This window comes from Photinus pyralis, unplaced genomic scaffold (genome assembly GCF_008802855.1).
Source record: "Photinus pyralis isolate 1611_PpyrPB1 unplaced genomic scaffold, Ppyr1.3 Ppyr1.4_LG1, whole genome shotgun sequence".
NCBI classification, from domain to species: Eukaryota; Metazoa; Arthropoda; class Insecta; order Coleoptera; family Lampyridae; genus Photinus; species Photinus pyralis.
Genome location: NW_022170249.1, coordinates 23,767,759 through 23,795,146, shown reverse-complemented (window position 1 = coordinate 23,795,146; position 27,388 = coordinate 23,767,759). Strand labels below are relative to the sequence as shown.

The 27,388-nt window shown below is 34.7% G+C and overlaps 4 protein-coding genes and 2 long non-coding RNA genes across 6 annotated transcripts; 4 read left to right on the top strand and 2 right to left on the bottom strand.

The window, feature by feature from the left end:
• Positions 1-271: 271 nt before the first annotated feature.
• Positions 272-962, bottom strand: LOC116159647. Its single transcript, XR_004143026.1, has 3 exons — positions 948-962; positions 652-844; positions 272-600 (listed from the first exon to the last, which is right to left on the bottom strand). It is a non-coding gene; the product is annotated as an uncharacterized LOC116159647 (long non-coding RNA).
• A 2,632-nt stretch (positions 963-3,594) lies between these two features.
• On the top strand, positions 3,595-4,190 carry LOC116159128. The gene is made up of 2 exons (XR_004142892.1): positions 3,595-3,751; positions 3,805-4,190. It is a non-coding gene; the product is annotated as an uncharacterized LOC116159128 (long non-coding RNA).
• A 3,301-nt stretch (positions 4,191-7,491) lies between these two features.
• On the bottom strand, positions 7,492-8,191 carry LOC116160374. Its single transcript, XM_031473563.1, has 2 exons — positions 8,032-8,191; positions 7,492-7,978 (listed from the first exon to the last, which is right to left on the bottom strand). Exons 1-2 carry the CDS (start codon positions 8,071-8,073, stop codon positions 7,598-7,600), a joined length of 423 nt encoding a protein of 140 aa, XP_031329423.1. The 5' UTR covers positions 8,074-8,191; the 3' UTR covers positions 7,492-7,597.
• Positions 8,192-13,035: 4,844 nt separating this feature from the next.
• Positions 13,036-13,787, top strand: LOC116182419. Its single transcript, XM_031502959.1, has 2 exons — positions 13,036-13,245; positions 13,291-13,787. Exons 1-2 carry the CDS (start codon positions 13,207-13,209, stop codon positions 13,684-13,686), a joined length of 435 nt encoding a protein of 144 aa, XP_031358819.1. The 5' UTR covers positions 13,036-13,206; the 3' UTR covers positions 13,687-13,787.
• Positions 13,788-18,348: 4,561 nt separating this feature from the next.
• LOC116158913 (neuropeptide-like protein 31) lies at positions 18,349-19,051 on the top strand. The gene is made up of 4 exons (XM_031471781.1): positions 18,349-18,435; positions 18,521-18,626; positions 18,679-18,781; positions 18,834-19,051. The coding sequence occupies exons 2-4, from the start codon at positions 18,612-18,614 to the stop codon at positions 18,968-18,970; spliced, it is 255 nt and encodes an 84-aa protein (XP_031327641.1). The 5' UTR covers positions 18,349-18,435; positions 18,521-18,611; the 3' UTR covers positions 18,971-19,051.
• Positions 19,052-25,832: 6,781 nt separating this feature from the next.
• On the top strand, positions 25,833-26,729 carry LOC116160545 (keratin-associated protein 19-2-like). The gene is made up of 2 exons (XM_031473768.1): positions 25,833-26,177; positions 26,225-26,729. Exons 1-2 carry the CDS (start codon positions 26,166-26,168, stop codon positions 26,609-26,611), a joined length of 399 nt encoding a protein of 132 aa, XP_031329628.1. The 5' UTR covers positions 25,833-26,165; the 3' UTR covers positions 26,612-26,729.
• Positions 26,730-27,388: the final 659 nt, after the last annotated feature.

Sequence of the window (27,388 nt, the reverse complement as noted above, 5' to 3'; positions counted from 1 at the left end):
CTCGTCTAGCTCGAGAACCAAAAGAGCCAAACTTTCAGTCTACCCATAACATATTCAACCTGCTTGCACCACTTCAAGTTTTCGTCGACATTCAATTTAGTAACTTCAGTTTGTTGAATGAATGTGATTGTTTTTGTCATTGACGAAAACTAAAAAGGTCAAGGAGCCAAGCCCATAGCGTGTTTTGCTTTCGATAGTAAACAATGGTCAAAACTCAATTTTTTGGATACACATTACATACTGCACATTCCATCGATACAAAAAGAACAGATTCGGCCTATTTTGTATTAAATTCATTTTATTTAAACTACCCTATTTAATTATTTAATGATGCCCATAGCCCCCATGACCATGCTCGTATCCATGGCCGTGGCCGTGCCCATGTTCAGATTCATGACCATGACCATGACCATGTTCATATTCATGACCATGTCCGTGTCCATGTTCATACTCATGACCATGTTCATGCCCATGCCCATGTCCATGTCCGTGTCCATGTTCATATTCGTGTCCATGTCCATGCCCATAGCCCTGTCCGTAATGATCAGGATTAGCCATTGAAACGCTAATGAGAAGTGCCAAAACGAAGTATAAAAGCACCTACAAAACAGCATTATAACATTGTAGAAAAATAAATAACGCAAAACCAACCTTGAAAACCATTTTGTCTATACGTAAAGAAGCTCAAACTTGTTTGTTAAAGTACGAGAACAGACTAAATAAGATTAACTTCTTCATTGCGTATTTATACCGAAAAACGAGTCAAGAACCTTGTAGTTAGATAGCATCACATCAATTATTTTGAATTATTAGTTAATTAGCAAGCCTACGAATGTTTGTATTTCTAAAAAATGACAATATACATTAATATAGGGCGACATATAGCGTTGAAAACCTGATAAACGTGAAATTCAGTAAAAAGTATTGAAAACAACAATAATTCGTACATTTATTTTAATGTGAATGATGCATATACTTATTTCTTATTAGAGCTAACACGCTACAAGACCAATAAAAATAACTAATTATGTGTTTGATCAAAATGAGCTACCATAAGAGAAATGAACAAACATTCACAAAAGCATACATTATCAGCTTTAAATATCATAGTCATACATAATTTATCAAAAACCAGTTTTAGTAATGCCAGTTTAATCGGAAACTATCTTGGTTATACTTTTGTATATATGTATATTGATTTTATAAACATTACAGTCTTTATTTAAAACATTCATTAACCAAATTTAGAACATCAGCAGAAAACTAGTTTAAAGTCATTTGAAGTTTCATCCCTAACGTAGCAGAATTTCGTAAAATTGCGTTTGGTTCATTTATCGAAGAATAAGAGATAACTACGGATCCGTATTTTTAGTGCACTTTCACTTTTAAAAAATAAAAAGTGCACTTTTTCTCTTTTGATGTTTTTCTGTCTGTCTGTCTGAGTCACAAAAGCTCTGGAACTACACCACTTATAGACTTTGTATTGGTGTCACTCGATCAGAAATTAAAAATTATTTCATGTTTGTATATCTCGTTAAGGCATGAAATATCCATAAGGGCTATTAAAATCGAAAAAATAAATTTTGAAAGTGCACTCTTCGCCTTTTGCTCACAAGCGGCTTAAAGAACTTTTTTGAGGGTTGCACCTTGTACTAGAGCTTTTGTGTGCTTAGAGATTCTATTGCAAAAATGGACGACAAGAGATTTTTACATACGTCATCTATATAGTGGTCCCATTTACGCTTTTGATTTTAATTTATGCCTAATGTTGTGGTATTTTGCTTTAGTCGATTCCATGTGTTGGGGAAAGTCAATTTTGATCTAGCTGTACCAAAAGAAACACATTTTGTCTTGTTTATATTTAGACATAGTTTATTAGCTTCCATCTATTCTAAAATAGTATTTGTGGTAAGATTTTGTTGAATATCGCTAGTTTTTGGACAGGTAATTAATATATTATTATCGTCCGCATATATAGGGATGTGGATGTTAGAGTTGTAAGTAAAAAAATTTAACAGATCGTTTACGTACATATACATATAACGAAAAGTGTTGGTCCCAATACACTCCCTTGAGAAACGCCAATTTCTACTTTCACTATATTTGATAGGACAATTTCGTTGTTTTCGGTTAGGTTCGGTTTAGTATCTATTCTCTAAATAGGAATGAAATGACTCTAAACACGTACTCCGTACACCGTATCTTTCCCGTTTTTTAATAACAAAATCTCTCGATTTTAGTTAAAATAAAACAAATGCCAAAAATGTCGAACCTCTCTATTGTAGAACAACATTTTAAAACTAAGTAAGCTTTTAATGTCTTTTTTGAAAAGTGTTAATCTGCTATCAATTGTTGTTTGTTACCGCGTTATAAAGACAACCTGCATACCTACTGCAAAGATTTGTTAAATTTAATGTGTTGACATTTTGCTAAGTATCTACATACATTGTCATCTTCTGGTATGTACCTAATCATGATTGTCGATTGAAGGAACTCTATGGTCTATAGCGTTCCATAAGACAATCTTCAAAAATTAGAATAGTACAATCTAATGTGCAGTGAGTACAATTGATTGCCTTTATTCGATATCTGTAAAAGACGTGGGGGCTAGGAATCAAAGTGACTCCCGAGATATGAGTGCAGTCAAACTGGACCCCGCGTTTCAATTCAAGGAAAACTGATTTTCCAGATCTGCACAAATTACAATTGAATCAGCACAATTTCGCACAGCCCTAGCACTATTTAAAAAGTTTCATTACACATTTGTTTTTTAATTCCGGGGGCTAACTTGGTGGAGCTCTAGTTTCGACCAGTGCATTAAAGTTAACGAATCAAAAAAACTTCAATTATACTTTAATTGTGAATTTAAATTCATCAATACTGCATTGAATTAGCCTTTTTAGATTTAAGTTATGACTTGTGAATTTATTTCCTTTTTTGTGCTAATTTGTTCAGATCTGTTCTTGAGATATTAAAGAAAATGGTGAAAAATCTTTTTACCATTTTCATGTACCTACTTACCTAATATGATTTTCTGTAGATGTTCAACTCAAATGTTTTTCTGTTTAATGTACTTTTTCACAGTACCTAATAGAGCATAATATTTAGTATATTTTAATCTTCTCGTGTTAAATTATTTTCCCATGATGGCCATTTTGTACAGTCACGACCAACTAGAGCTGCCTTTACAAAAAATGAAAGTTCGTAGGTATTATAATCCAAACATTACAACTATATGACATTAAATTTCGACTTTGGAATTTTTCCAAGAATGTTTGCGAGATACTTGATTAATCGTACATTTTTTCCAAGAAAAAAGAAGCGCGCGAAATCTCACCCTGTATAGTGATACCTTATGTAAATACGAGCAAAATTTATTTCCTTATTTTTCTCAATACGGATTTAATAATTTTTAATGAATGTTTATTTATATAGCAGATCATAATACGCGTCACACTTTCTGCAAAATGGTAATTTCCACCTCATTTTCGGGAGTGACTTACCACTAATTTGTTACTTAATGATCTATAAGCGTCAATATTTATTTAATGTGGAATGTCATGATTCATTAGAAATATGGAGATTTGTGGGTTTAATATAGAAGTAGGATTTTATTAATTTATAATGAACGCAAGCAAGGTCCTCGACTTGTTATTCAGTATAAATATTGGCCGAAGAGATTTTTTGTTCAAACTATTCTCGTTCTTTGAGAGCTACGCACTTTCTTTCACTATTCGCCATGTCTTTCAAGGTATTATTTTAATTGTTTTTTTTTTAATTTACAATGTTCTTTTCTACTTATAGGTGTGCTTGTACTTCGCTTTGGTCCTTTTAATTGGCGTAGCAATGGCGATCCCAGTTGCTGAACCTGGTCATTACGGACATGGTCACGGCCACTATGATCATCATAGTCATGGATACGGTCATGGGCACGGTCATGGATATGGACATGGATACGGTCATGGACATGGATACGGTGGGCACGGACATGGGTATGGTCACGGTCACGGATACGGACATCATTAGGCCGTTTGACAACTTAATGTAGTTAAGCAATGTAAATAATGTTAATATTAATCAAATCAAACTACTGTGTGAAGAGATTAGCTTCAAACAAATTTAACTTGTTTGTTTCACGTATAAATAAATAATAATGTACTTAAGCAATATTAGAAACGATATTTGCCTCATTATTGTGTCTTTTTGCCCTAACATGCAGACCTACATGTGGAATGGTACATGACGGTATTAGCATCGGTACTCAGTTTAATGCTGAATGGTAGTTCACAGCACAATTGACTCGTAAAATCTTTAAAAAGATCCAGCTGAAACGCACGCCGTGCCAAAAAGGTTATGGTGCAGGTGTGAAACATGCGTAAAACCGTACCTATATTGATTCCCTTGACATAGATAACAAATATAATACGTTAAGTGCCGGTCTTTTCATATCCCGATAAATTTATTCTGCAAATACGTACCTTGACATTATAACGAGTGCGTCATCTGTAGCATCAGTAATGGTATCCATGAGGTTTACCGGAGAAAAAAAGTGCAAAAACCGCAACTACTTGATTATTAACGTATCCTACAGTTGCTTCTTTCTTCTCTAAGGAAGTTTCATCAAGTGCTTGTAGATAAGTGAAGATTTCCACATCAACTTCTAAAATTTTCACCACATAATAAACTTCTTTAGTCGTTTTCTATTCACTGTTAGTGAATAATAGCTTTCTTTCCGAATGGTTCTACTACCATTATTGAACGCTGCACATTTTGTTCTAAAGATACTTTGCTGTTGATTTGGATCCAACGTTGTTTTTCTTGCGGATCAATCTGATGGATCATTTAATTTCTCCCCAGCTCTTCATCCCATCTTGTTTTAAGGGATAGCCTCAAACCATTAATACTGAGGAGGAATTATCATATAATACTATGAGTAGTCGAAGTATATTCGAATATTTTTGAGGTGCTATCATGAATGCTAGTTACGCCTATTAAAAAGCGTAACTAGCATAAGTGGAGCAGCACCTCAAAAATAATCTACAAATACTTCGACTACGATTGGTATTCGAAGGACTATTCAATGAATAAAAAAAAATTAAGCGTAATTGCTCACGCAAATGTATACGTAATAATCGCGACATTTCACTAGATGAAGTTTGACAAATGTCATTGTATAATCCAAATGGGCGCTCCCTTGCCTTTGTGTATGCCTCATATTGACAAATGACCTGGTGTGGTGATTCTTCCTCCTCGCCACAACACCTCCATAGCGGGCTGTCAATCAATCCCATTTTGCGCGGCAATTTTGTTAATACATCACGAATCCGCCGCAGTTTTTCTTTAACGCGTAACGATGATTCGTTCGGTCAGCACATTTAATTTCGTATTTGAAGAAAGTCTCTTTTATTTAGATTTGCAACTTTACACTTAAGAATTGCAAATTTCCACTTTGCTTTATCACATAATAGTAATCTTTTTGTGCATATTAAAATGCAACTTCTCCATTTAATAACTCAACGGAAAATTTAACATGACAACTTAACTTTTCCCGAACTGCCCTTGATGTTCGATACTATCGTTCGGAAAACAAAGCAACTACTTAAAATTTTTCATGCCGAATATCTAATGTCTGTCTTACTACCAATCCTAGACGATTTTAAAGGTCGTTAATCAATCCCAGTCTCTCCCAAAACAATTGACTCAAAAATTTCCACTTTGACTTTATCTAACCAATATAATACGAGTACTATATCCCAATTAAAACGGATGTAAACTGAGCCCCGGGCGCGACTGACGATTAGAAGCTAGTAAAATTTATAATTTATTATTAATTATTAAATGGTCCTTCGTCCGAATGGTAACAATATCCATCAAATACCCCGGAACGCATATCAATACATAAGAACGGTATAAGCTATTATTGTAAATATTAAACAATTACCATTGTTTTGTTGAAAAAAATACAGTCCACTATCAATTTAGGCTTATTTTACCAGAAGTACCTACTTAAAAAAAACAAAAGAACCTCTGCCCTTCGAAAGAAAGGCTCTTTTTTTCTATTTGCTAAAAATTTCACTCAAACGTAGTAAAAAAAAAAAAGGGAAATTATTAATCGGGTCAACTTATGAGCTTGGAAATGTCGAGGTGCGATGGTTTAATTTTCACAAATCAAGAGAGAGAAAGTGGCTCGAAAATGCACCGCCTTGGAGCCCTCGTCGGTTATGCTATCAGATTTTTGGTTTTTACATCAGTTAATTACAGTATACCAATAACAGTGGAAGTGACGGTAAATTAATTGTAATTACTGTACGGTACTTTTACCAAGGTTTTGGCGATTCTTATACGGTGGAGCTTCCTTGAACGCGAATTTTCGAATGGCGAAGTTTATAATGAGCTTGAGTTTCTGCAAAATTCTAAGAGAGTAAGATTCACTTGGGCAAGTTTCTCGATGGAGAATTTACGGGGTCGAATATTGTTTTAGCAAGTAAGGAAAGACCTTGGCATTACTAAATAGCAGTGATTTCAAAGCGAACTTTTTTTCCTTGGAAAAGGAAATCTCATGGGGCGAATTGTTCGAGGACGGTCGTTCCAAAGCGAATATTTCAGAAACAACTTTTCCTGAAATTAAGCTCTTTACCTTAGGACCAGCTTTTTTCACTTTTTTTAGTTAAAAAATTTGTTTTTCTATTTGTTCTAGGATGAATTTTGTTTTCGACTATCTTACCCTGGGGTTAGTTTGGCAACAGAATGAAAAATATTGAAATGTATTCCTAAAAATAAGGAAGATACGAGCATATTTGTGCTGAAAATGTAACAAAGTATCCCCGTTTTACCACCCATTAGAAAAATTTGTAACTGAAACATCGAAAGATTAGCATTGGTGAATGTAGCTTCTTTGAAGGTTGTAAGTGCATTTAATCAATGAAACCCAACTAATTTGTTGCACATTACCAAAGCAAGCTAAGTACTAGGCGGAGAAATTACCACCTTCACCGCGGAAGTTATTAGAAATCCAATGTGATTCTTTCAGCTCTTTCATGTTACTTTTGCATTTATTTGTCCCAGACATAAAAAGCATAAAAAATAAATCAGGAAAAGTAATGTTTTCATACTTCTTTTGCGTTTTATAAATGCTGCTCTACAGTATATGTTGACGTTGAAGAATACGCTGAGTAACTCCATGCCACAAAATAGTATCAATCATTGAAATTTGGATCATTTTACTTTACAAATTTGTTTCAGTTTTATGGATAGGTCCCTATGCACCTATCTTGTATATTGCATAATTTGTTTTACAGTTGCATCAGTCATAGGAAAGCACGTACTTATAATTAATTAGGATAAAAAGAACACACGGTTCATTTTGTATGTCAAATTTTGTCAATTTTTTACCGAATCCGACCGAAAGTGCCTCTTCCTCAGCCAATAGACAAGTTACCATTTACCTTAAAGCCACCTACGTAAAAAATAAGTTGTTTTTAGTTAAAAACATAATATAACAGTAATTTTATTTAATTTGCTGGTGCCTTATTACACCATAACTCATATTTTATTGCATTGGGATAATGCTTCATAATAAAAGAATAAAATTTTTAAATCACCCCACGAATGGTAATTTTCGGGCACCTTCCAGTAAACAATTTTTAATTTTTAGCCCCAGAATAGGTAGATTAGGGGCCGTTAATTTTGCACACTCAGCAGCGGCGTCGCGTAATTGTTTTTCCTCGCTATCTGAGCTAATGGTAGTGTAATAGACCTCGCTCCAATATTTGTAAATGTTATCAGCGTTAATTTCCCCGTTATCTTCCAAAATTTGCCTCTTCTTCAAATAGCACACGACGTATTCGCCAACAGCCTCATTCTCAGGTGGCGTTATTGAGTGAACTTCCTTCATAATATCGTCTATAATATCCATGTACTGCTTAAGACATTCAATTTCGGGTCCCAAAGCACCGTGATTGATCGGTTTCGAGTGCACCTAAAACAAGGGTGTGTTTGCATCTAATAATTGAAGAAAAGAATACCACTTACGGTTAACACGAAGATCAGAGCAATGCACAGTGGCCACTTCATTTTAGATTACAATTCAATCTGCGCTGCAGTGCTTGTTGTGCAGTGTTTTAAATGTGATTCCCCACAAACATAATCAAAAAGGGGACTTACTGAACAGATAAGACGTAGACCAATTTATTGCACGATAACAAGTTCTATTTGTTAACGACGCGTAATAATCGGCAATTTTTTTGAGGACGTAGATTCTCACACACAAAATCTGGTGATCCTGCATTAATTTGACAAAATAGTGAGATAATCCTGAAATCATGCTGGATTCAGCTCTTTGTGGGTCAAATACATGTTTATGTTTATCAATTTTCTTTAGATATACGGTCGTTACGTTTAATATGCTCAATAGCGAATCTGCTGTTTTTTAATTCACTCATCTTTGAGAGTGGGCTATCTACGAGGGTGCAGTTTGAGACTGATATCAGTGATCAACAAAGCATAGTAGGTCTTTTTGAAGTATCCATAACACGTTAATCGTGTTACGCCACTAGAAATTGCTAGGTGTTGTGGCCTCAAAATCGAAAAATCACACAAAAAAATTCGTGCTCTGGCTTTCATAATATTTGCCCACTTATCTTTTGCAATATAAAACTATTGCGCCATTTCACATACTATAAAACAGGGTGGAAAATGCTTTGACAAAATCTACTAAAATCACACACTTCCTAAAAATTGTTGTATATACTTATGTACTCTGACAGAAAACAGGCTGAACGATTAAAAACTCTTAAAGTCTGTTAAACGTAAAAAGTCTACTAAAAACTTTAAAAGGCTTTAAACGGCTCTAGAGACTCTGAGCGGCCTCTATATGAACCTTAAAAACTCCTACAAACCTTCAGAGGTTCTTAAGAGCTCATAAAATATCCTCAATGGTATTAAATGCTCTTTACGTTTTTTTGAAAATCCCGAACTCTTAAAGACTCAAAGACCTTCAAAGGTTCTCGACTTTTTAAATACTTCAAAAAGCTCTTATAGATCTTTTAAGATTTTTAGAAGCTCTTAAATGTTCGAATCTTAAAGACTACAGTGACAAAACTTCTCGCAAATTTATTCAAAAAATATGGTTCGGCAAAGAAATTCTAGAAAAAATTGTAAAGTGCGTCATTCAAAATTCGGTAAATATCATTAAAAAAACAGTTATACTCCTGTGTCTTAAAATAAGAAACTGGTTACCATAACAAGCAGACACATATTTAGTAAATCAAGTTTCTCTCTCTATAGTATCTGTAATTTAATGTAAGGTTGCCACTTCTTCCCATGAGTTTGCAGGGGGTCCCCTTGAAGGGTGGTTTACCCGTCGCAAGTAATTTGATCTGCCAGATACACGCCGATCTTAAACTACTTTTGAATTGAAAAGTTTACCTATTTTTCTAAATTTACATTTTTCTCTAAACGTAAGCATCAGAATGAAAATGTTAATTACAATAAACATGTTCCTTGATGAGATCTACAAAAAAGGCTTCTACACTTTTTGCGTCGGGTTCAAAATAAAGGCGCTAATTTTTGTAGGTTGTACAGGGTGTCCTATTAACCATGATCACAGGCTATATGATCTATGCAACCGTTAATTGCACAGCTTGAGGAAAGAGATTTTGTTAACAAAGCAGGCCCAGAGAAATCGCTGGTAATTATTTTCTAGGTTCTAGGTTTGCCACTAGAGAGCGTACGATTCATGTTTATTGGGTATATTTAAGGAAAAAAAAAGTGTACCTAACCATGAATCGCACGCCCTCTAACGGCAAAACTAGAAACTTTAAAATAAATTCAGCGATTTCTCTTGTCCTCTTTTGTTAACAAAATCATTTTCCCGAAGCTGTGCAATTAACGGTTCCATAGATATGACCTGCGGCCTTTATTCATAGGACACTCTGTACACAGAAAAAAAGGCTTTCGAATAATTTCATAAACATTTTGCGGTGCTATCTGAAAAAATGTTCGATGCCGTTGTGGCACTTCAAAGCTTTATTTTCAAAAATCTGGCTCGTTACTTTTCGTTTCTGTATGCCTAATACACGGTGTCCATTTTTCGAGTGCCACTATGGGGATCTCGTTTACCTGAAGAGATAGAGAGTTGGTTAAATAGGGGCAAAGTTGCGAATTTTCGGTGCTGAATAATAATCTGAAAAGAAATGAAAAATATCTTTAGTAGTTTTGAAAATACCGCAAAAAAACATTATTCAGACACGTTTTAATTTTTCGGGAAGAGTGCTTTGGAAAAACAAAACGTTCTTTTATCGTGAACCAAAGTTTGACAGTTTGATCCATCTGTCTGGTTGGAGCGTTGGCAGGGGACTAGTTGTGTTGAGATTTTCATCTGAATAGAATTGAACCTTCGTTTTGCAAGAAAATTATAATTCAAATTAGAACAAAATACTTAAAAATAAATAATATTTTCGCAATAATTCTAGCACAAACGTAAATTACACTACTTGAAATAAGTCAACCTTTTGTTCAAAACAAAAGAACGTTTTGTTTTTCCAAAACACTCTTCGCAGAAAATGAAAATTGTAATTTTAAGAAAAATGTGTTACTGAACCATACCATGTGTGATATATCGTAGTAAAGAGAAAAAAAGACGTAATCTCAAAATGTCAAAATCCAAAACGACGCCCATAAGAAAAATTAAAGTTGCCACTTGTTTCTCCGTCGTCTTTAAAGTTATTGAAAACGGGATGCCATATTCGAAATCTCCATTAAAAGGTGTCTATCTCTTAAGATATGCGAGATCCCCATAGTGGCACTCGAAAAATGGACACCGTGTATTCATATCTAAAATTTGAACAAAATCCGTCGAGCCGCTATCTCGGAAAATTGCCAGCGTCGACATTTGATGAAATATTGACATGTCCAAAAAACAATGATCGGTCAAGTTACGAAGCTAAGAATTGTATTCTATCAACTCGCATTCCTTTACTCAACTCACTATCGAGATCGGTTATATTTCTCGAGAAAAAAGTGCCTATTAGTAGAGTGCTCCGTGGCCGAAATTATGACTTCGTGGGGGTTTTGGTGTCACAAGCTGAAATTCACAAAAAATGAAAGGTCATCATAAATACTGATTCTAAATGTCAAGGCCGTCCAAAATCGGTCCTTGCAATAGGGCACAAAATGCGAAAAACGAGTTAAGCACATGTACAGAAAGAAGAAAAAATATCGAATTTTTTCGTATATAAATCAAAATGTTCTTTGTACAGTGAAAGTAATAAGAAATTATCAAACGTTTCGAATTACATTATGGGTCTTATTACGGAAGAATTAAACTGCAAACGCGATTATCTCAGTTCGATATCCCTAAAAATTTGACAAATTTTGAGCAACTTTTGCGTTTACATCGTATTATTTAATAAACGGAAGCCTAAATCAAAAAGTTTTACTCTTAAAAAAAGTTCCAAAGGCTCCGGAACTCCACCACTTACAGACTTGGTATTGGTGTCATTCGATCAGAAATTAAAAATTATTTCATGTTTGTATTCTCGTTAAGGCATGAAATGTCCATAAGGGCTATTTTTTATGAAACAACAAATTTGAAAATGCACTGTTCGCCTCTTGCTCACAAGCGGCTTAACGAATTTTTTTTTAAATCTTATTTTTTTAGTTTTTAAACAGTAGGCCATGAAGATCTTGTTTTATTTATTGTATGGCAACTAACGGGAGAAACATGTCATTTCAAAATTTTGAAAAATATGATGTTAAGTGTTTAAATATTTGTCACGAAAATGTAGAAGAGACGTTACTAATGCATCAAAATAGGAAAATATTGGTTTATCTTTGTTTATTAAAAATTTTGGAAAAGATGTTGCTTGTAATTTTACCCAGAGGTTCCAACTACAAGCATAAGCTAAGTCAAAACAAACGGATCTGGGACCCCTAAAATCATTACAACGTAATTCTTGATCACCTATTCCGCCGATCGCAGTCTTAATATCTTTTTTCCGAAACTACTTTTGAAACAACTACTTTCGTCTTTAAAAAGGGCGAAGAAAATGTGATTTTCCTCTTTAGTGAGGGAAGTAAAAACAATTGCTGCGTTAGTCTTAATAATGACATTTAAAATTGAAACATACCCGCATTATTGATGCATATGATCATTTTTCAATTTTGATTGTAGTTTCAGAAAAAGTTCTGTGTAAAAATTGAGAAGAAACTCCACTTTCTTCTCTAGTTGTACAAATAACTATTTAACTTTTCCAAGAATTAAGATGCGTGGAAAGCGATTCCAGTACCAAAAAGAAGCAGTTGAATCTTAGAGACTGGGGTATTTCTTCACACTAGACTTATTGTTTTGCACAGTAGTTGGAAAGAATGCAGAGTGAGTTAATTTTAATGGTGAATGCTTCGAAAAAGTTCTATTATTTTATTATATCTCGCATACATAAGGGCCAAGCCTTGTATTTCGTCACTACGTAGGTTGTAATAAGTCCTACCTAATCCTTTGTATATCAGCCGATTCTGATGACATTGTAAACACAAGTATAGACCACATTGATAATGGCAGAGAACAATAAATTAAGAGATTATCGAACTAAGTTCTTTGTTAAGCGTTGCAAAAATTATGATTTGTCATACTTTATAAACAATCGCAACAGTAAACATTCATTTAACAATATGCATACTATTGTTGTCACCTGTCTTTTGTTGATAAACAATCACGACAAGTGGTGGGTTTTTTTTGTTCAAATTACTGCAATACATATATGGTTTTATCGTTTGGTAATCATTGAAATATCCTCTACAGCTTATTTACTAATAGATATTTCTGGTAAAATATTTGCAAGATTGATAACACCTTACAAGGAAAATTAGACCTTATCTATTTATCCGATAAATGCAGTACTTTTTGAGCAATGGTTTTTTCCAGTCACATACAATCATATGTGATTCATACGTTGTCAATAACAATTAACAATCAATGCATTTCGATCCATGGTATAATTATAATACTTTTAGTACACACAGTTTTCGCCCCCTACAAAAATCATGGTTTCCTTGTAGGTCATCATCATAAATGAAATTGTGTCACCTGTTTATACTCGTAGATAAGTACGATATATCTTTGGTTTTCCCCTTTTGTTTAAAGCTCCCTATAAAGGCAAGCGATCGATGCAGGTGGCAATTTAGTGTTTTGATTACTTACATTGGAAAATGAAGTTACTGTGTGTTGCTTTCGCAGTCGTGCTTGGGGTAAGTTCCACTCCTTTCGTTTATCCGAATTTATCCGATTTTTAGGTGAGTTCCAAGTCGTTCCACGCAAACTTGGGACCAGAAATGGCTTGTCTCAAGGAGCAAAATCTTACATTGAAAGACGTCTTCCCATACGTGCACATCGTTTCGGACGTCAATAATGAGGTAGTGGGCCGCTATTTAGAATGCGTTTGGAAGAAATGGAACATTTTAACATCGAATGGCAACGTTAGCGGTGCCGATATTTACAAATACCTAACAAATATTTACCACAACGCCAATTTGACCGAGAATAACAAGCAAGAAATGAGAGATGCGTCTAATAAGTGCGCAAAAGTGACGGACCAGTCGGAATGGATTTTGGCAAATAAGGTCAAAAACTGTATAATTAAGGCGGTTAATGAAATGCCATTTTTAACCCAACCGAAACCACACAATTAAAACGTGTGTATATGTACATTTATAATCTGGACATGTTTTGTATTCTTTTAATATAGTATCAAGCCTATGATTTAAAATAAACGCATAAATACCATCTCGAACCCCGAAAGATTTGATGAATATGGACAGTTTTCTCTCAAAAGATTCGCCCCCAGAGCATCCATCGTGGGAAGGTGAATTCACCCCCTCTGGAATACTCATTACTCCAAGGGAAATACATGCATCCAGGTTCAGGAAAACTCCAATAATTAAATTCTATGGTTCCGTTTTACTTCTGTGACAAAAATCGCCCCAGTAATTTTGGCCCTAATCATTAGCTCTCGTAATTTTGCACCCGATCCCGAGCCCACCATTAACTCCTAGGATTCTTCCTCGGGGTTGTCACTCAAGAAAAATCAAGAACAAATAACTCTCCCGGGTTGATTTACTTATGTATGCGAGTCCTTTAAATGAAACCATTCATTAGAATACCAGGAGAGTGTACAACCCTCCCCCATACCCAATTCCAAACATTTCACCCGGCACTACTGCACTAGAGACGTATTATGTAGTTTGGCACAAATTGGTCATCGCATGTAAAATTTATGCAAATTTTACTTTCATAGAGAAATGATCCATGACATGGCCGTCTGGTATACCCTCAAGGTGTAGAAAAGTTCAGGACTTTTTAACAAATAAGTCAATCGTTTTATTGCTCACAATTATCACGGCTCTTCCTACACTCCGTTTTCTAACAGACGCGCAACGGTCCGGCTCGTTGACATTTATCATTTTCCCTCCGTGAGCACCCTCTTCCGACATTACGGTTTCGAGGTATTCACATTTGAAATTCTGCCCTCGTCCACATGTTTGATATAAGCGAATAGTTTGCTTTTGTTTGTAAGAGGTCGCATGAAAATTTTAAAAAGGTCGCACCACTTCTAAAACTGTATATAGTGGAGTTTTTGGACGCGCTAGTTGCAAATCTGATATTCGTTAAAAAAAACAAAATGGAGAATTCAATATGGCGGATAAAAATTACGAAAAATTGTTATTTGTAAAATGAATGTCGGTGTAGTGCAGCTTTTAACTTATACTTACGCATTCATTAATTATTGTGATTATAATTATTATTTTGAAAATTAATTATGAAATTGATTATTATAAAATAATTATATATCGTTTTAACAATTTTTGATTAATTATTTATGTTAAATATTGCTAACAATTAATGTTAATTATTATTACATGACATTATTTTGCTTTTTTTCACACTATTATCTTACTAACATTTAGAAAACGAAGATTAGATCACTCTACGACTTTCTATTTAATAAAGAGCAGGTAAAAATGCCGACTATTATGACTAGGGGATGATTAACGTATAAACGTGTTCTGTCAGCGGAATTTAATGTGCACCTACCAAACTATTAATTTAAAACTCCCCATAACGAAACTTTATTTTTTACTTTTGCCCAGCTTTTCGGGAATTGAGACCACTGTGTGTTGAAGCCATAAAAACTCCATAACCATATTGCCAGGTTGCGAGCCATCAGTTGCAGCATTGTCATCCGCATTTAAAAAAAAATATCGCCGGTCCAAAACCCGAACCAAACAGTGACCCTTCGGGGGTGCATTCTCCTGGATCACGTGCGGATTATTTGAACCCATTCAAATGAAAGTGCACCTCATTCTTCAAAAAATCCAAGACATTTACGAATTGAACTGGTCTGATTGACTCAGCGTCTCTGTCATATCAATCTTGTAGAGATAAGGAAGAAGGTCCTTGAACAGTGGTTTTAGGCGTAACTTTCCCACTCATTTTTTAAGCGCTCCATAATGTACTAGTACAATCGAAATAATCGTAAATGACAGCTGTACCAAATTTCAAAGTAAATTACTTAAAGAAATTGCATTAAATTTAAATCCGGCGCTCTAGTTGAAGCACCCTGTATTTGTTTGCACATGCTTATATGTTACACTATGTACAGGGTGATGTTTTTAAATGGACCATTTGAAGTATTTCAGGAACGGTTTGGAATTTTGATTCGGGACCCATTACCTTTTTTGAATAATCGATCAAAAGGAATCATCGAAAAATATTTTAAAGATGGCCGCTTTTCCGGTTGTATTTCGAATTCCTCATAAAAAATCAGTATGACTTTGTCAACTGACATTGTTTCGAAGTTATTTGACATTTTTGACATTTTTTCACAGTTTCAGAGGTTCAGTAAATTAGCCATATCACTTTTGTCTGACAACTTAGCAAAATGTTTTTTTCAAGAATGGACAGCTAAAAGTCCACACTATCAAATTTCTAATTTTCAAATGTGATTCGAAAATAATACGAATAAGCGTTCAAAATTGACAATATATTTCCTTCAGAAAGCTGATAACACCCATAATTTGTTCCTCGTCTTGCATCTCCTTTACGCTATCCCAGATTTGTGTGCCCAATCCTAATTCTCGTTATCTGATCCCTTCTTGTGTACTTTTGATTACATTTTTTAATGTCCTTTTTTATGATTTAATTCAAATACCAAAATAAATGATGGTTTATTCAAACAAATGGCAAAAATCAAAATTGTTTCCCCAATGGGATAGCGTAACATGCAAATATTCAAATGCCAAAATTATAAGTTACGTCACACACATAAATCTTAGTAACTTGGTTTTACGATTGAAATATACCAGTTTAACAAAACTCCAATTAAGAATGATTGAATAAATTGCGCACGTATAGGCCAAATGTAAGTAAACATAAAAAGGTAACACTTGCCTTAATCAAAGTTAATGTAAATTAGATGTCATCCAGAGATGTGAGCTCAGTTCACGGATTCAAAATAATCCTGCAAACAAAAGAAAACTCCCAAGCCGCAGAGCTCGGAATGCAATGAACTGAATAATGCCTGAAGGGCCTCGCCTTACTTATAGTAAACGTCTATCAGATGTAGGCTACTGACTCGGCCGACCTCTTCAGAATGAAGTGACGGGCTACCATTACATTCTCATGTAAAACTCACCCATTACTTAACAGAGTTCGCAAAGATAATAAATTTGTAATGAAGGTAATACATTAATTGAATGCGATAGCTTATAACTCTGAAGGGGGGCAAAAGAATGATCAATTATTACGCTTACGGAAGTTGTTTCATGGTTAACGACCGAATCCTTGATATCAAATCTGGTGCATGACTCCGTGACTCAATTTCAGTGTCTCCAAACCCAATTTGTACTGGTTCGTTAAAGTGGTAACAATTAAATTAGACTTGAACTTAATTAGAACTTGAAATATCAGCAAACCTAAAGAAAGAAGGTACACGTCAAGTAAATGCAAATGGCGTACTTACAAAGAAGAAGCAAAAAACGCCCCGATATCCTCCTTAGTATTAGAGTTAAGGGCAAAAATCCGTCGAAACAATATTACCGGAACCCCAAATTAAATTAATTTAATCGCCAAAAATTAATAACATATGGGACGCGGCAATTAAAATCTATTTTCAATGAAGTATAACCGGCAACGGTTCTCGACAGACAGAGGAAAATCACAAAATGAATGTGTGCAATCAATAATGACTAATCGCACCGCCGTAAGAATTGCGAGTTAAAATTGCGTGTTTAAAATTCCAAGGTTACGACTTTTACGAGGAAATATACCGTGAACTATAATAATACTTGATAAACCGTTACAGCCTTTTTGTCATCTTGGCCATTTATGAACCGAATTGCATGAAATTCAAACTGGGCATAGCCCGTACTATATAAAAACTATGTATCGTGTTGAATTCTACAAACAAAAAACTACTCTAAGAAAGATTTTCCCAAAATCAATTATGTATGTTTAATAATAAGAAAGTTATGGGGCATTAAAGAATTCGGCTAAATTCAATAAACGCCCTTCAGCGGCCAAACAATTAGAGATTCTGAATTCTGTTTGGGCCAGTGATTTTCTTTTCAAAATTGAGCTCCAGACACCTAGGTCCATTTTTTCTACCTCTTAAAATGTTTCCATACGAAACTGTCAAATTTGGACCACCCTGTATTACGTGTAATCCTTACACATTTTCTTCTCCGTTTTACGTATAAATATCGAAATTTATCTTCACTTCTGTAAAATTTTAATTTCGAAATGCACTTTCTTTACTAGAATGAAATTAAGTTTTTTGGTAGCTACTGAACTAAAACTTTTCTATTTTCAGGATTGTTGTATCAAACATAATTTCAGTTTCGTTTATTGTTATCGTTTTGAACAAAAAATGTTAAGTAGCTGTAGCTCAGTAAGAGCCACTTTAGAAGATGTTTAAACTATTTTTCTCATTTTTAGTCGTAGAAGTTCGTTGCTTTTACGCGCACACAATTTTTGTAACACTTTTCTGTGTCCTTAAGCAAAGGCCATTTGGATTAGAGTATACCTAGGAAAAAATTATTGACAATTAAACCGATTTAAGTCACGACAATAGATTAGAAAGAAAAAAATTAAAAACATTTCAAATATTTACCTACGTTATAGACTTAAAGCGAATAAAATTACCATTAGACAGAATTAATATCTCTCTTCAGGTGCTTATGAGTTTTGGGATTAAGGTCGCCCTGGCGTTGAAGGTAGTCGTGCGTTAGTCACGATTACATGACTCTACACATAGGTAATTGATGTTAAACAACATAACGCAATTAGTTTGTTTACGTCTTTTATATTAAAGGAAACGTTATTGGTGGTTTGAAATTTTTAGCAGTCTTAGCTCAGTTTCTGGCACCTCAACAATAAACAAGGTAGGTATTTATGAATGGAAGAATTAAATTTATGAATTAATAGGCAATTTGTTTGTTTACAATCCGGTTTTATACCGATCATCAGTTTTTTTAGTTACAACTTTTAGTATAAATTTTTGGATTAAAATATGGAATCCTTGTTAGTCTTGAATATTCAGTGAGTAAAGGTGTCAACGATGATGATGCTAAAGGTAACCTATTGTTGTGACCTTGATTACTTGTATATTGTGTTGTTATCTCCAGGTTTTTGCCATTGCAATCCTGACGGTGGTCCTTGTGGAGTCAAAACCAAGTCCAAAACCAGAGCCGGTTCCCGAAGCGGATTTTGGTTCAATTTCTTTTTCAGGTGGGAGATAAGAGATTAGTGCAGTTATTCCAATAAATTTCGATGCTTTTAGGTTCTTCTGAACACTTTGGGCACGGCGGATTTGGCGGATATGGTGGATATGGCGGGTATGGAGGATATGGTGGATATGGCGGATATCGAAGATATCGTCCATGGGGTGGTTACGGTTATGGATATCACTATGATTGATTTTCAAACTTATAGATATTAATTGTGCTTCAATGCTCAACTCATTAAATATAAACATAAATATAAACACAAATAAGTGAATATTAACATAAAATTCCGATAATCCTATACGCACAAATTTTTAAATTTCGAGTAACTTCCACTTGGCTGCATGCGTTTTGTTTAACCGTCCCTCTGACGATTGAGATCTCGGCACTGAAATCTCGGTTTTTGTAAACGTAAAAATAGTTCCCATATTAAAAATATAATCGAGACTAGAGATTTACCTGGTTGGTGTAAAATAAGTGTATGTAATTGCGACTATGCGAAATCTTTTTAAACAGAAACGCAATTTGGTAACCACAATGATTGCCAACACTTACCTATTGTTCAATTGGATCAGCGTATTTTTTTAAAAGAGAAATGGGGTTAATCAATGTGCTCAATCAGCTAAGGTCCTTTTCAATGTATCTAATACATTTCACTGCCATGTACCAATAAGTAAAACATAATTAGCAAGGTGCACATTTTTACTTTCTACGCATTACATAACATAATTATTGCGTAATCTGGTAACAATAAATATTTTGTTACTTTCTTGGTATTGTGTGAAGATTTCAGAGTACCTACCCATTGCTGCTGTTATAATGTTGAGTTTGAAGGTGAGTCAAATCAATTGCATCTGAGTATTCTAATAATATAAATGGCAGGTGCTGTTACTGCTTACGTTACTATGGCCACTGGTTGTTCCAAAACCAAATCCTCTCGCGGAGGCGTTAGCTCGACCTGACAGCAGTTCTTCAGAAGAACATCACCATCACCACAGTTATGAACACTACGAACATCATGGACAGCATGGACATCACGGTCGTAGGAATGGACATAGGCGAGGGCACGGCCACCGACGAAATCGAGGTGATTACGTCTATATGGAGAGAAATGGAGGATTTCTAATTTAAAGTCTTAAAATAGATGAATAGTATTTAAAATAAAATTGTTTTCTTACATTCTTATAAAAAAATTCATTTACCAAAAAAATAGTTACAAGCTCCGTTCATACACTTACTGGCATGCTTTACTTCTGTTTGGTTGAGTATAGTTTCGATTTTTAGAAATTATTTTCCCCAATTAAGTTGGTCCGTTACCTGAGTAAATCTCCAAATTTCTCGGGAAACATTTTTTCTTATTAATTTTGGGGCGTAGAATCCAAAACAATTTGTACTTTTTCGATTAGACTGTTCAATCAAAAGTTATAGACTAGAAACCAATTTCGAAAGAAAATTCAAAGGGCTGTAACTTTTGAACTAGTAGCCCAATCTTCGAACTGTTTGAAATTATGGGATCTACAGGGCACAATCTATAAGAAAAATTTTTTTTCCCGGTCGATCTGAGTCAATTTTTTTTTCGGAGCTCAAAAAAAGGCAGGCACCTTCCCTTTTTACCAAAAATCGACTACACCAAAATTTGTCGGGAAAACACTTTTTCTTATTAATTTTGGGGCGTAGAATCCAAAACAATTCGTACTTTTTCGATTAGACTTCTCAATCAAAAGTTATGGACTAGAAACCAATTTCGAAAGAAAATTCAAAGGGCCGTAACTTTTGAACTAGTAGCCCAATCTTCCAACTGTTTGAAATTATGGATTCTACAGGGCACATTCTATAAGAAAAATTTTTTTCCCGGTCGATCTGAGACAATTTTTTTTCGGGGCTCAAATATCTATAAAAAAAACCGTTCAACAACGAATTTGAAGGCAAATTCCCAGGAGACTGAAGATGAGGCAGCTGAGAAATTGGGGACATATAAACAGGAAACAGGAACAAAGACCATATCCTGCAGGTGACCTAGAATCTACGTGCCTCGGAATGAGAAGTGGGCCGGCTCTACTATAATTTAGCATTTATCGCCTATTTTGCGAATCGGTACTATTGCTACTTCTTTCCATTCTTCCGGTAGTCCCCTTCTTTTCCATATATCCTTTACTAAATTTCTCATCTTTTCTTTAATCCTATCTGTGCCAAAAACCCAAGCCTTATTTTCTATTTCCTCCCTCCCTGGCCCTGACCCTTTCTTCAGTCTCTTTAATTGCTGCTCAATTTCCTCCTACCTCGCACTGTGAATGTTGATCGATTAAGCTCAATTTTTGGAATTACGTTTTATATGGCTAAAGATATGCGCATATTGAATTTCATGCAATTCGGTTCACGGAGATGTCAAAAAGGCCTTCCTTATTGTTTGGGCTATATTGGCAATTCACAAACTCCGATCTACAAATTTGATAAAGAATCCATCTACAAAATTTTATCGTAATCGGTCGTTATCGTGATATCGTGTTAACGGACGGACAGACGCACACACACCTCAAAATTATAAACTCACTAGGATCTCGTTAATAAACCTCTAAAGGGGATCTAAAACAGCGACAGAGCATGGCCTCAGTGTGTTCCTACATGCAGTGGCGCATTTACCAGCAGGCTGAGTAGGCTGAGGCCTAGGGTGACAGATTTTAGGGGGCGGCAAATTTGGCCGAAACACTTTTGTCTTACAGAAATAAAATAAATCATTATTATACAGGGCGAGTTTTTTTTTAGTATCCACTATGCCCGGGATCTCGTATAGCGTAAAAGATACAACGTCGCTTAAATGGGCAAAGTTATGCAGAATTTTATACCGATTATTTTTCTTATTCATAGTTTCTTGTCCCACAAATTGTGAAGTTATGGCAAAAAACCGAAAAATGACATCAAAAAAGAATTTTAACAAATTCACAGTAATTATTTCTCATCTTTCAGATGGTGCTAAAATCAAATTTTCATGATGGGTTTCGAGTAAATCACATTCACTTTCTTATGGGCGCCATATTGGATTCTTAAACCCGATAGAGGAAAAAGCTAGGAAGCTTAAAAAAACCCACCCTATACTTATAAATTTCAGAAACGAGCAACAATTTCAATATTTTATTACTGTACAGGGTGGTTCAAATGCGTGGCTCACTATTTGTATCTCCGCAACGGTGAAAGAGACAATATAGGTCTTTGTGACTAAAGAACGCTTCTGAAATAGTTGAAAGATCTTTGAAAAATGACTATTCTGAATTTGAATCTGTTATCAGAATTTCCGTAGCACACTAGACGTAGAAGGTACAGGCTACTACTTTCTCATTTCTTATGGGTGCCATATTGAATTTTTATGGACTGAGATAGAGGACAAAAAAAAAGAAAAATGATGACGTTTCGCACTCTAAACTTTTCCATAAATTTACAAAAAGATTTTCAAAATCAAAAGTTTTACATTCACTTCTCAACAAAACATCCACGGGTAACTAGAGCTTGCTGAATCAACATGGCTATGATGGAGATGCATTCAAATGAATTTATTTTATTATCCTCTATCTCTTTCCGTAAAAATTCAATATGGCGTGTATAATAAAAAAGAAAGTAAGTAGTAGCTTGGACCTTCTACAGCTAGCGTGCTATGGAAATTCTGATAACATAATCAGATTTTTCGAGAAAAAATGTCCATAGAGGGTGTTAACGGGAATTGTCGCATTTTCGACCGTTTAAGCTAGGAAAAATGAAAACGAAATGTCACATTTTCATTTTGTCGGTGATATCTCCGTTATTTTCAAAGATTTTTCAAAAATTTCAAATGTGTTTTGTTAAACACAAAAACGCGACACTTTTCCCCTATTTAACCTACGTTGTATCATTGTATACGGGGTGGGCCGTTAGTGTGTGGGTGGACGATTGTGGGTTTATTAAAGCGCATATTTAAAATTCATTGGGGGGGAATGTTGAAGGACCCTTCAGACTACAACCTAAAAATATTTTCAACGAAATTGCAATTGTTATACAGGGTGATTTATATCAAAGTTGCATTTTTTAACGGAACCCTCTGTATATTATTACATATTTGGATTCCTTGGTCAATTTTAGTGACTTTATGTATGCACATGATATCTAAAAAGAGTCGTTTAGCCGCAATTCCTCGCTTTTTCAAAAAGTAAATGTCCAGTAAAAATTGAATATCGCAGTGATCATAAAACTTAGAAGACCGTGACTTTGCAGTGGCAATAATTTTTAAAATTTCAATCAGAGGTAACTTGATTTTTTTAAATGGAACAACGAAGTTTTTTTTATTGCATAAAATGTAAAATTATATTACCTTTCTAACTATACAGGGTGGTGACTTGCGCAACGCATCATAGGAATTTCAATGTAAAATTCATAACATGCGATTATTGGCTCCCCAAATTATTTTAGAGCAAAAATGTATTAAGGTTTTATGTAGAAACAAATTTTTTACGTCAATAAACCGTATTAGTTTTCAATTTTTTGCATAATAAAGACGGAAAATTGGAAAAATAAAACCCCCATCTTATCAATAATCTGTGATGCCATGGAATTTTCTAAAACAAAAAGATATCCAATTATCAATTAGCAGCCGTTCGAAATGGATTTTATGATCGACTTGGTTACTGTCTTGCATTTAATGGGGACTTATTCGAACATTTATTGTAAATTGTTGTATTAGGAAACCGTTTTTAGTAATTTGGTTTTTCTTTATGTTGAATTCGCTGTTCTAAATATAATACTTTTTGATAGAATTTGATTTGTTTTATAGCAGACATTCCATGGCATGACGGATATTGGCGTAGCTTTTCTATTATAAAATTCCATGGCATCACAGATTATTGAAAAGATGGGGGTTTTATTTTTCCAATTTTCCGTCTTTATTATGCAAAAAATTGAAAACTAATACGGTTTATTGACGTAAAAAATTTGTTTCTACAAAAAACCTTAATACATTCTTGCTCTAAAATAATTTGGGGAGCCAATAATCGCATGTTATGAATTTTACATTGAAATCCCTATGATGCGTTACGCAAGTCACCGCCCTGTATAAGCAGGTCCGTATGTATCTCTTACCGATTTTTTGTAATTCGACAATTTCTAATAATTCAATTTTTTGCAATTTTTAAAGCTTCTCAGGAATCAGTCGGCCGTTAAAAATTAAGAACACTAAATAAAATGATAGAACATTTACCCCCAACAAAACAAAACAAAAACTCTTGTTTGTGGCAGCCCATTTTAAAAGATAAAATAATGAATTTGCATTTATACCAATGCGTAAACTTATAAATAAATCAATTTGAATAGTAAGCCACGAAAGCGATATTAGAAAATATTAACACAAAATAAAATGAAATAACATCTGTCAGTTTAGTTTATTAGCATTTATAATTCTGTTGTTGATTGTTGTATTAGAAAAATGGAATTTCAATAACATAATTTAAACGGTGCTCTGTACTTTAAATTTTAGTACCTACTCTTTTTTGCTCTTCTTCAAAATGTTCTGGAGCACATCGCAGAAGAAATGTAATTTCAGCACGATGGTGTCCTACCTCATTTTGCTATAAACGTTAAAAAATGGCTGAATCAACAATTTCCTGGGAGGTATGGTCTTGAACATTTATTGAAATAATTGTTTTTCTCTTATTTTTATTTAAACTTTTTATTTTGATTTTTTTAAGTTTTTGTTTTATTTTATTTGGGAAAATTTTTTATAAATTCAATTGTTTATCATTTTTAACGGCCTATTAATTCCTGAGAAGCTTTGGAAGTCGAAAAACACTGTGAATTATTAGAAATTGTTCTTCCTTCACCATTCTCAATCAATAAACGCTCTGTAAAATATAGAAACTGACACATGACGATCCTCTAAGTTTACAACAATCATGCTAATAACGGGGAAAAGCTGATGTCATTAAGACGATAGTGCACAAATCATAAAATATTGCAATTTCATTATCAGAATAAGGATAATTAATATGATTGCGATTATAGAGAACCAGGGTGTAGAGTTCCAGTCAGCGTAGGGGCGGAAAAAATGGAATAGTCTACTGGTGGCAAATTAGAACCGAATCGGCCCAAGCTTTTGGCAGCGATCGTGTTCACGGATGGACAGACAGACGGACACCATCGACTCGGCTTTCATTGCTTTGCTGTGCCGCTTAATAATCTTAAAATTTTGAATTTACGTTAGAAGTTTAAGATCACGCACAATTTTGATCTTCCACCCAGACGGTTTTCGCTGTTATAAAATACCACTGTTTATAATACATGTAATTTAAATCAAAGAAAATGAATAATCCCTTGTCAGCAATTGTGACTAAATTACCCTTAACGGAAAATGTTAAGACAAAGAAACAGTTATTATTTATAGGTACTAAGAAGGCCCAGACTAGTCAAATAAATAAATAAAATGTCGCAGAAAGGCGAATATATTTTAGAAAAATTCGAACCTTCAGGTCTTCATGCCAAAGATTCAAAGCTCCAGACAATTCACATTCGTTCCCTTCACTAACAGGAAGGCAAAACCGAAACCCAGAAATACTAGAAAATCACAGCTGTCCCTGTACATACATATTAGGTAGGTATACTATAAAGATCTAAATCGTACGCCAATATCTTCCGAGTACGAACTCTAATAACATATTGCTTTGTTACGGGATGCTCAAGGCTTGATGTATATATCTTATTGTTTATACGATAAGGTTAATGCCAGTGGTATTTCCCGACCTTAAAATTTGATCATGAAATTACACCTTCCGTCTGATTGTTTGCGAAATTGTAGAACGTTACACAACCCAGATGGCCATGCCATCCCAATCCTCAAGTTTAAAATGATTCAATACTATTTTATATAGCAGCCTTGTTGGCGTCACGTGATATTAATAAAGTCCTTTCGCACAAATACACAATATTTATCAAGCCCAATTCAGAGAACTTCAACCAAAAATTTCGCATGCGAAAACGACATGTGTAGGTGCACATTTAGGTCACGATCACTCAATCCCACGTAGATCTTGATCCTCGATGTTAAATTTACAAGTAATTCAGGTTCGGTTATTGTTGATATTTTTGCTTTCAATTTATTGCGGGTAATAGCCGTAAAAACCCAAAAATTGCCAATGTCAAGTTTCGCAGAGATTGCTTGAATCTTGACCTAAATGTCGCCTTTTAAGTTTGACCGAATATATTGAATGCAGATTAGCGAACAAATGGGGAAAAAATGTTAAACCCCTCCTTTTAAGTATATGTGATGCAAAAATTATCTCTCCTTGGACGGTGTACCGAAATCTGGGTATAAAACGAGTCCAGTTTTTTAAGTGGTGTATAGTTTGTTGAATAGTTCAGTCTAGTTAAAATTGAACATGTCTATTAAGGTAAGATATTCACTGAATCTTTGCAAAATGAGCATGCGTCTTTTTAGGTATTCCTATTGGCTCTAGTGTTGGTGGCGGTTTACGCGGAAGATGACAGGAAGAAAGGGTTTGGTTTGTTAGGGCACCATCATCATGGTGGATATGGCGGATATGGGCATGGCGGTTATGGACACGGCGGTTATGGCCACGGAGGTTTCGGGCACGGTGGTTATGGAGGTCACGGACACGGGGGTTATGGAGGTTACGGACACGGGGGTTATGGTGGATACGGTGGCTATGGCCAAGGGGGATATGGTGGATTTGGGCATGGAGGATATGGTGGATACGGACACGGAGGTTATGGAGGTCATGGAGGTTTCGGTCAAGGATCATATGGTGGTTACGGACATGGAGGTTACGGTGGTTATAAGCCCCACGGTGGTTTCTATGGATAAATTAAGATGCAAAATCAACCTTTGTTGTTACCTAGTCTCTAATTGTTACATACTTCCTCTTGACCATTTATTGTTAATCATATCACCATAAATTAAATTATATATTTTCATTCTTCAACGACTTAATTGATTTAAGGAGGCATAGGTAAAATTCAATGGTCCAGTTAACCAACTCATGAAAGGAAACTTCACAATCCTAAATGGATTGGTATTTTAGAAAAAAATATTCCTAAATTCTTGAAAGTTGATACATAAACTCTAGTCATTCACTGCGTGGCCAAAAAATCCTCGTTTATGTTCAGGCGTACACCAAGCGCTATTGTAAAGGTAAGGTAAAAGGTGCCATTGCCATTCGGCTGGCTCATTACGTTACAGAGTAAAGAGGTTCCCATAAGAAATTTTTAATTCATGAGCAGACCTTTGTAAGAATAAAAAAAAATCAATTTTAAGTGAAATTCAGGTTGAGAGGCTGTATGAATTAAGTTAAGGTGGTCAGTTTTGCAAGGGTTAATTGTCAGCGGGCTCCAAAATGGCGGACGAGTCAGCTGTGGAATACAGTGTGTCCCAGATTGCGTGGGATTGCATGGCTAACTTTCTTATTATTAAAGATAGAGATAGAGATTTAGATGCTTATGTAAAATTTCCTTGTGGAAAAAAAATAAAAAAGCCGCATAGGTTCGAAGTAAATTCAAAAAAACTAAAATTAGTCATTTCCTAGAATGTCGTTTTTATATTTTAATCAAATAGGCTGTGATGAATTTAAAAAAAACAAAACAA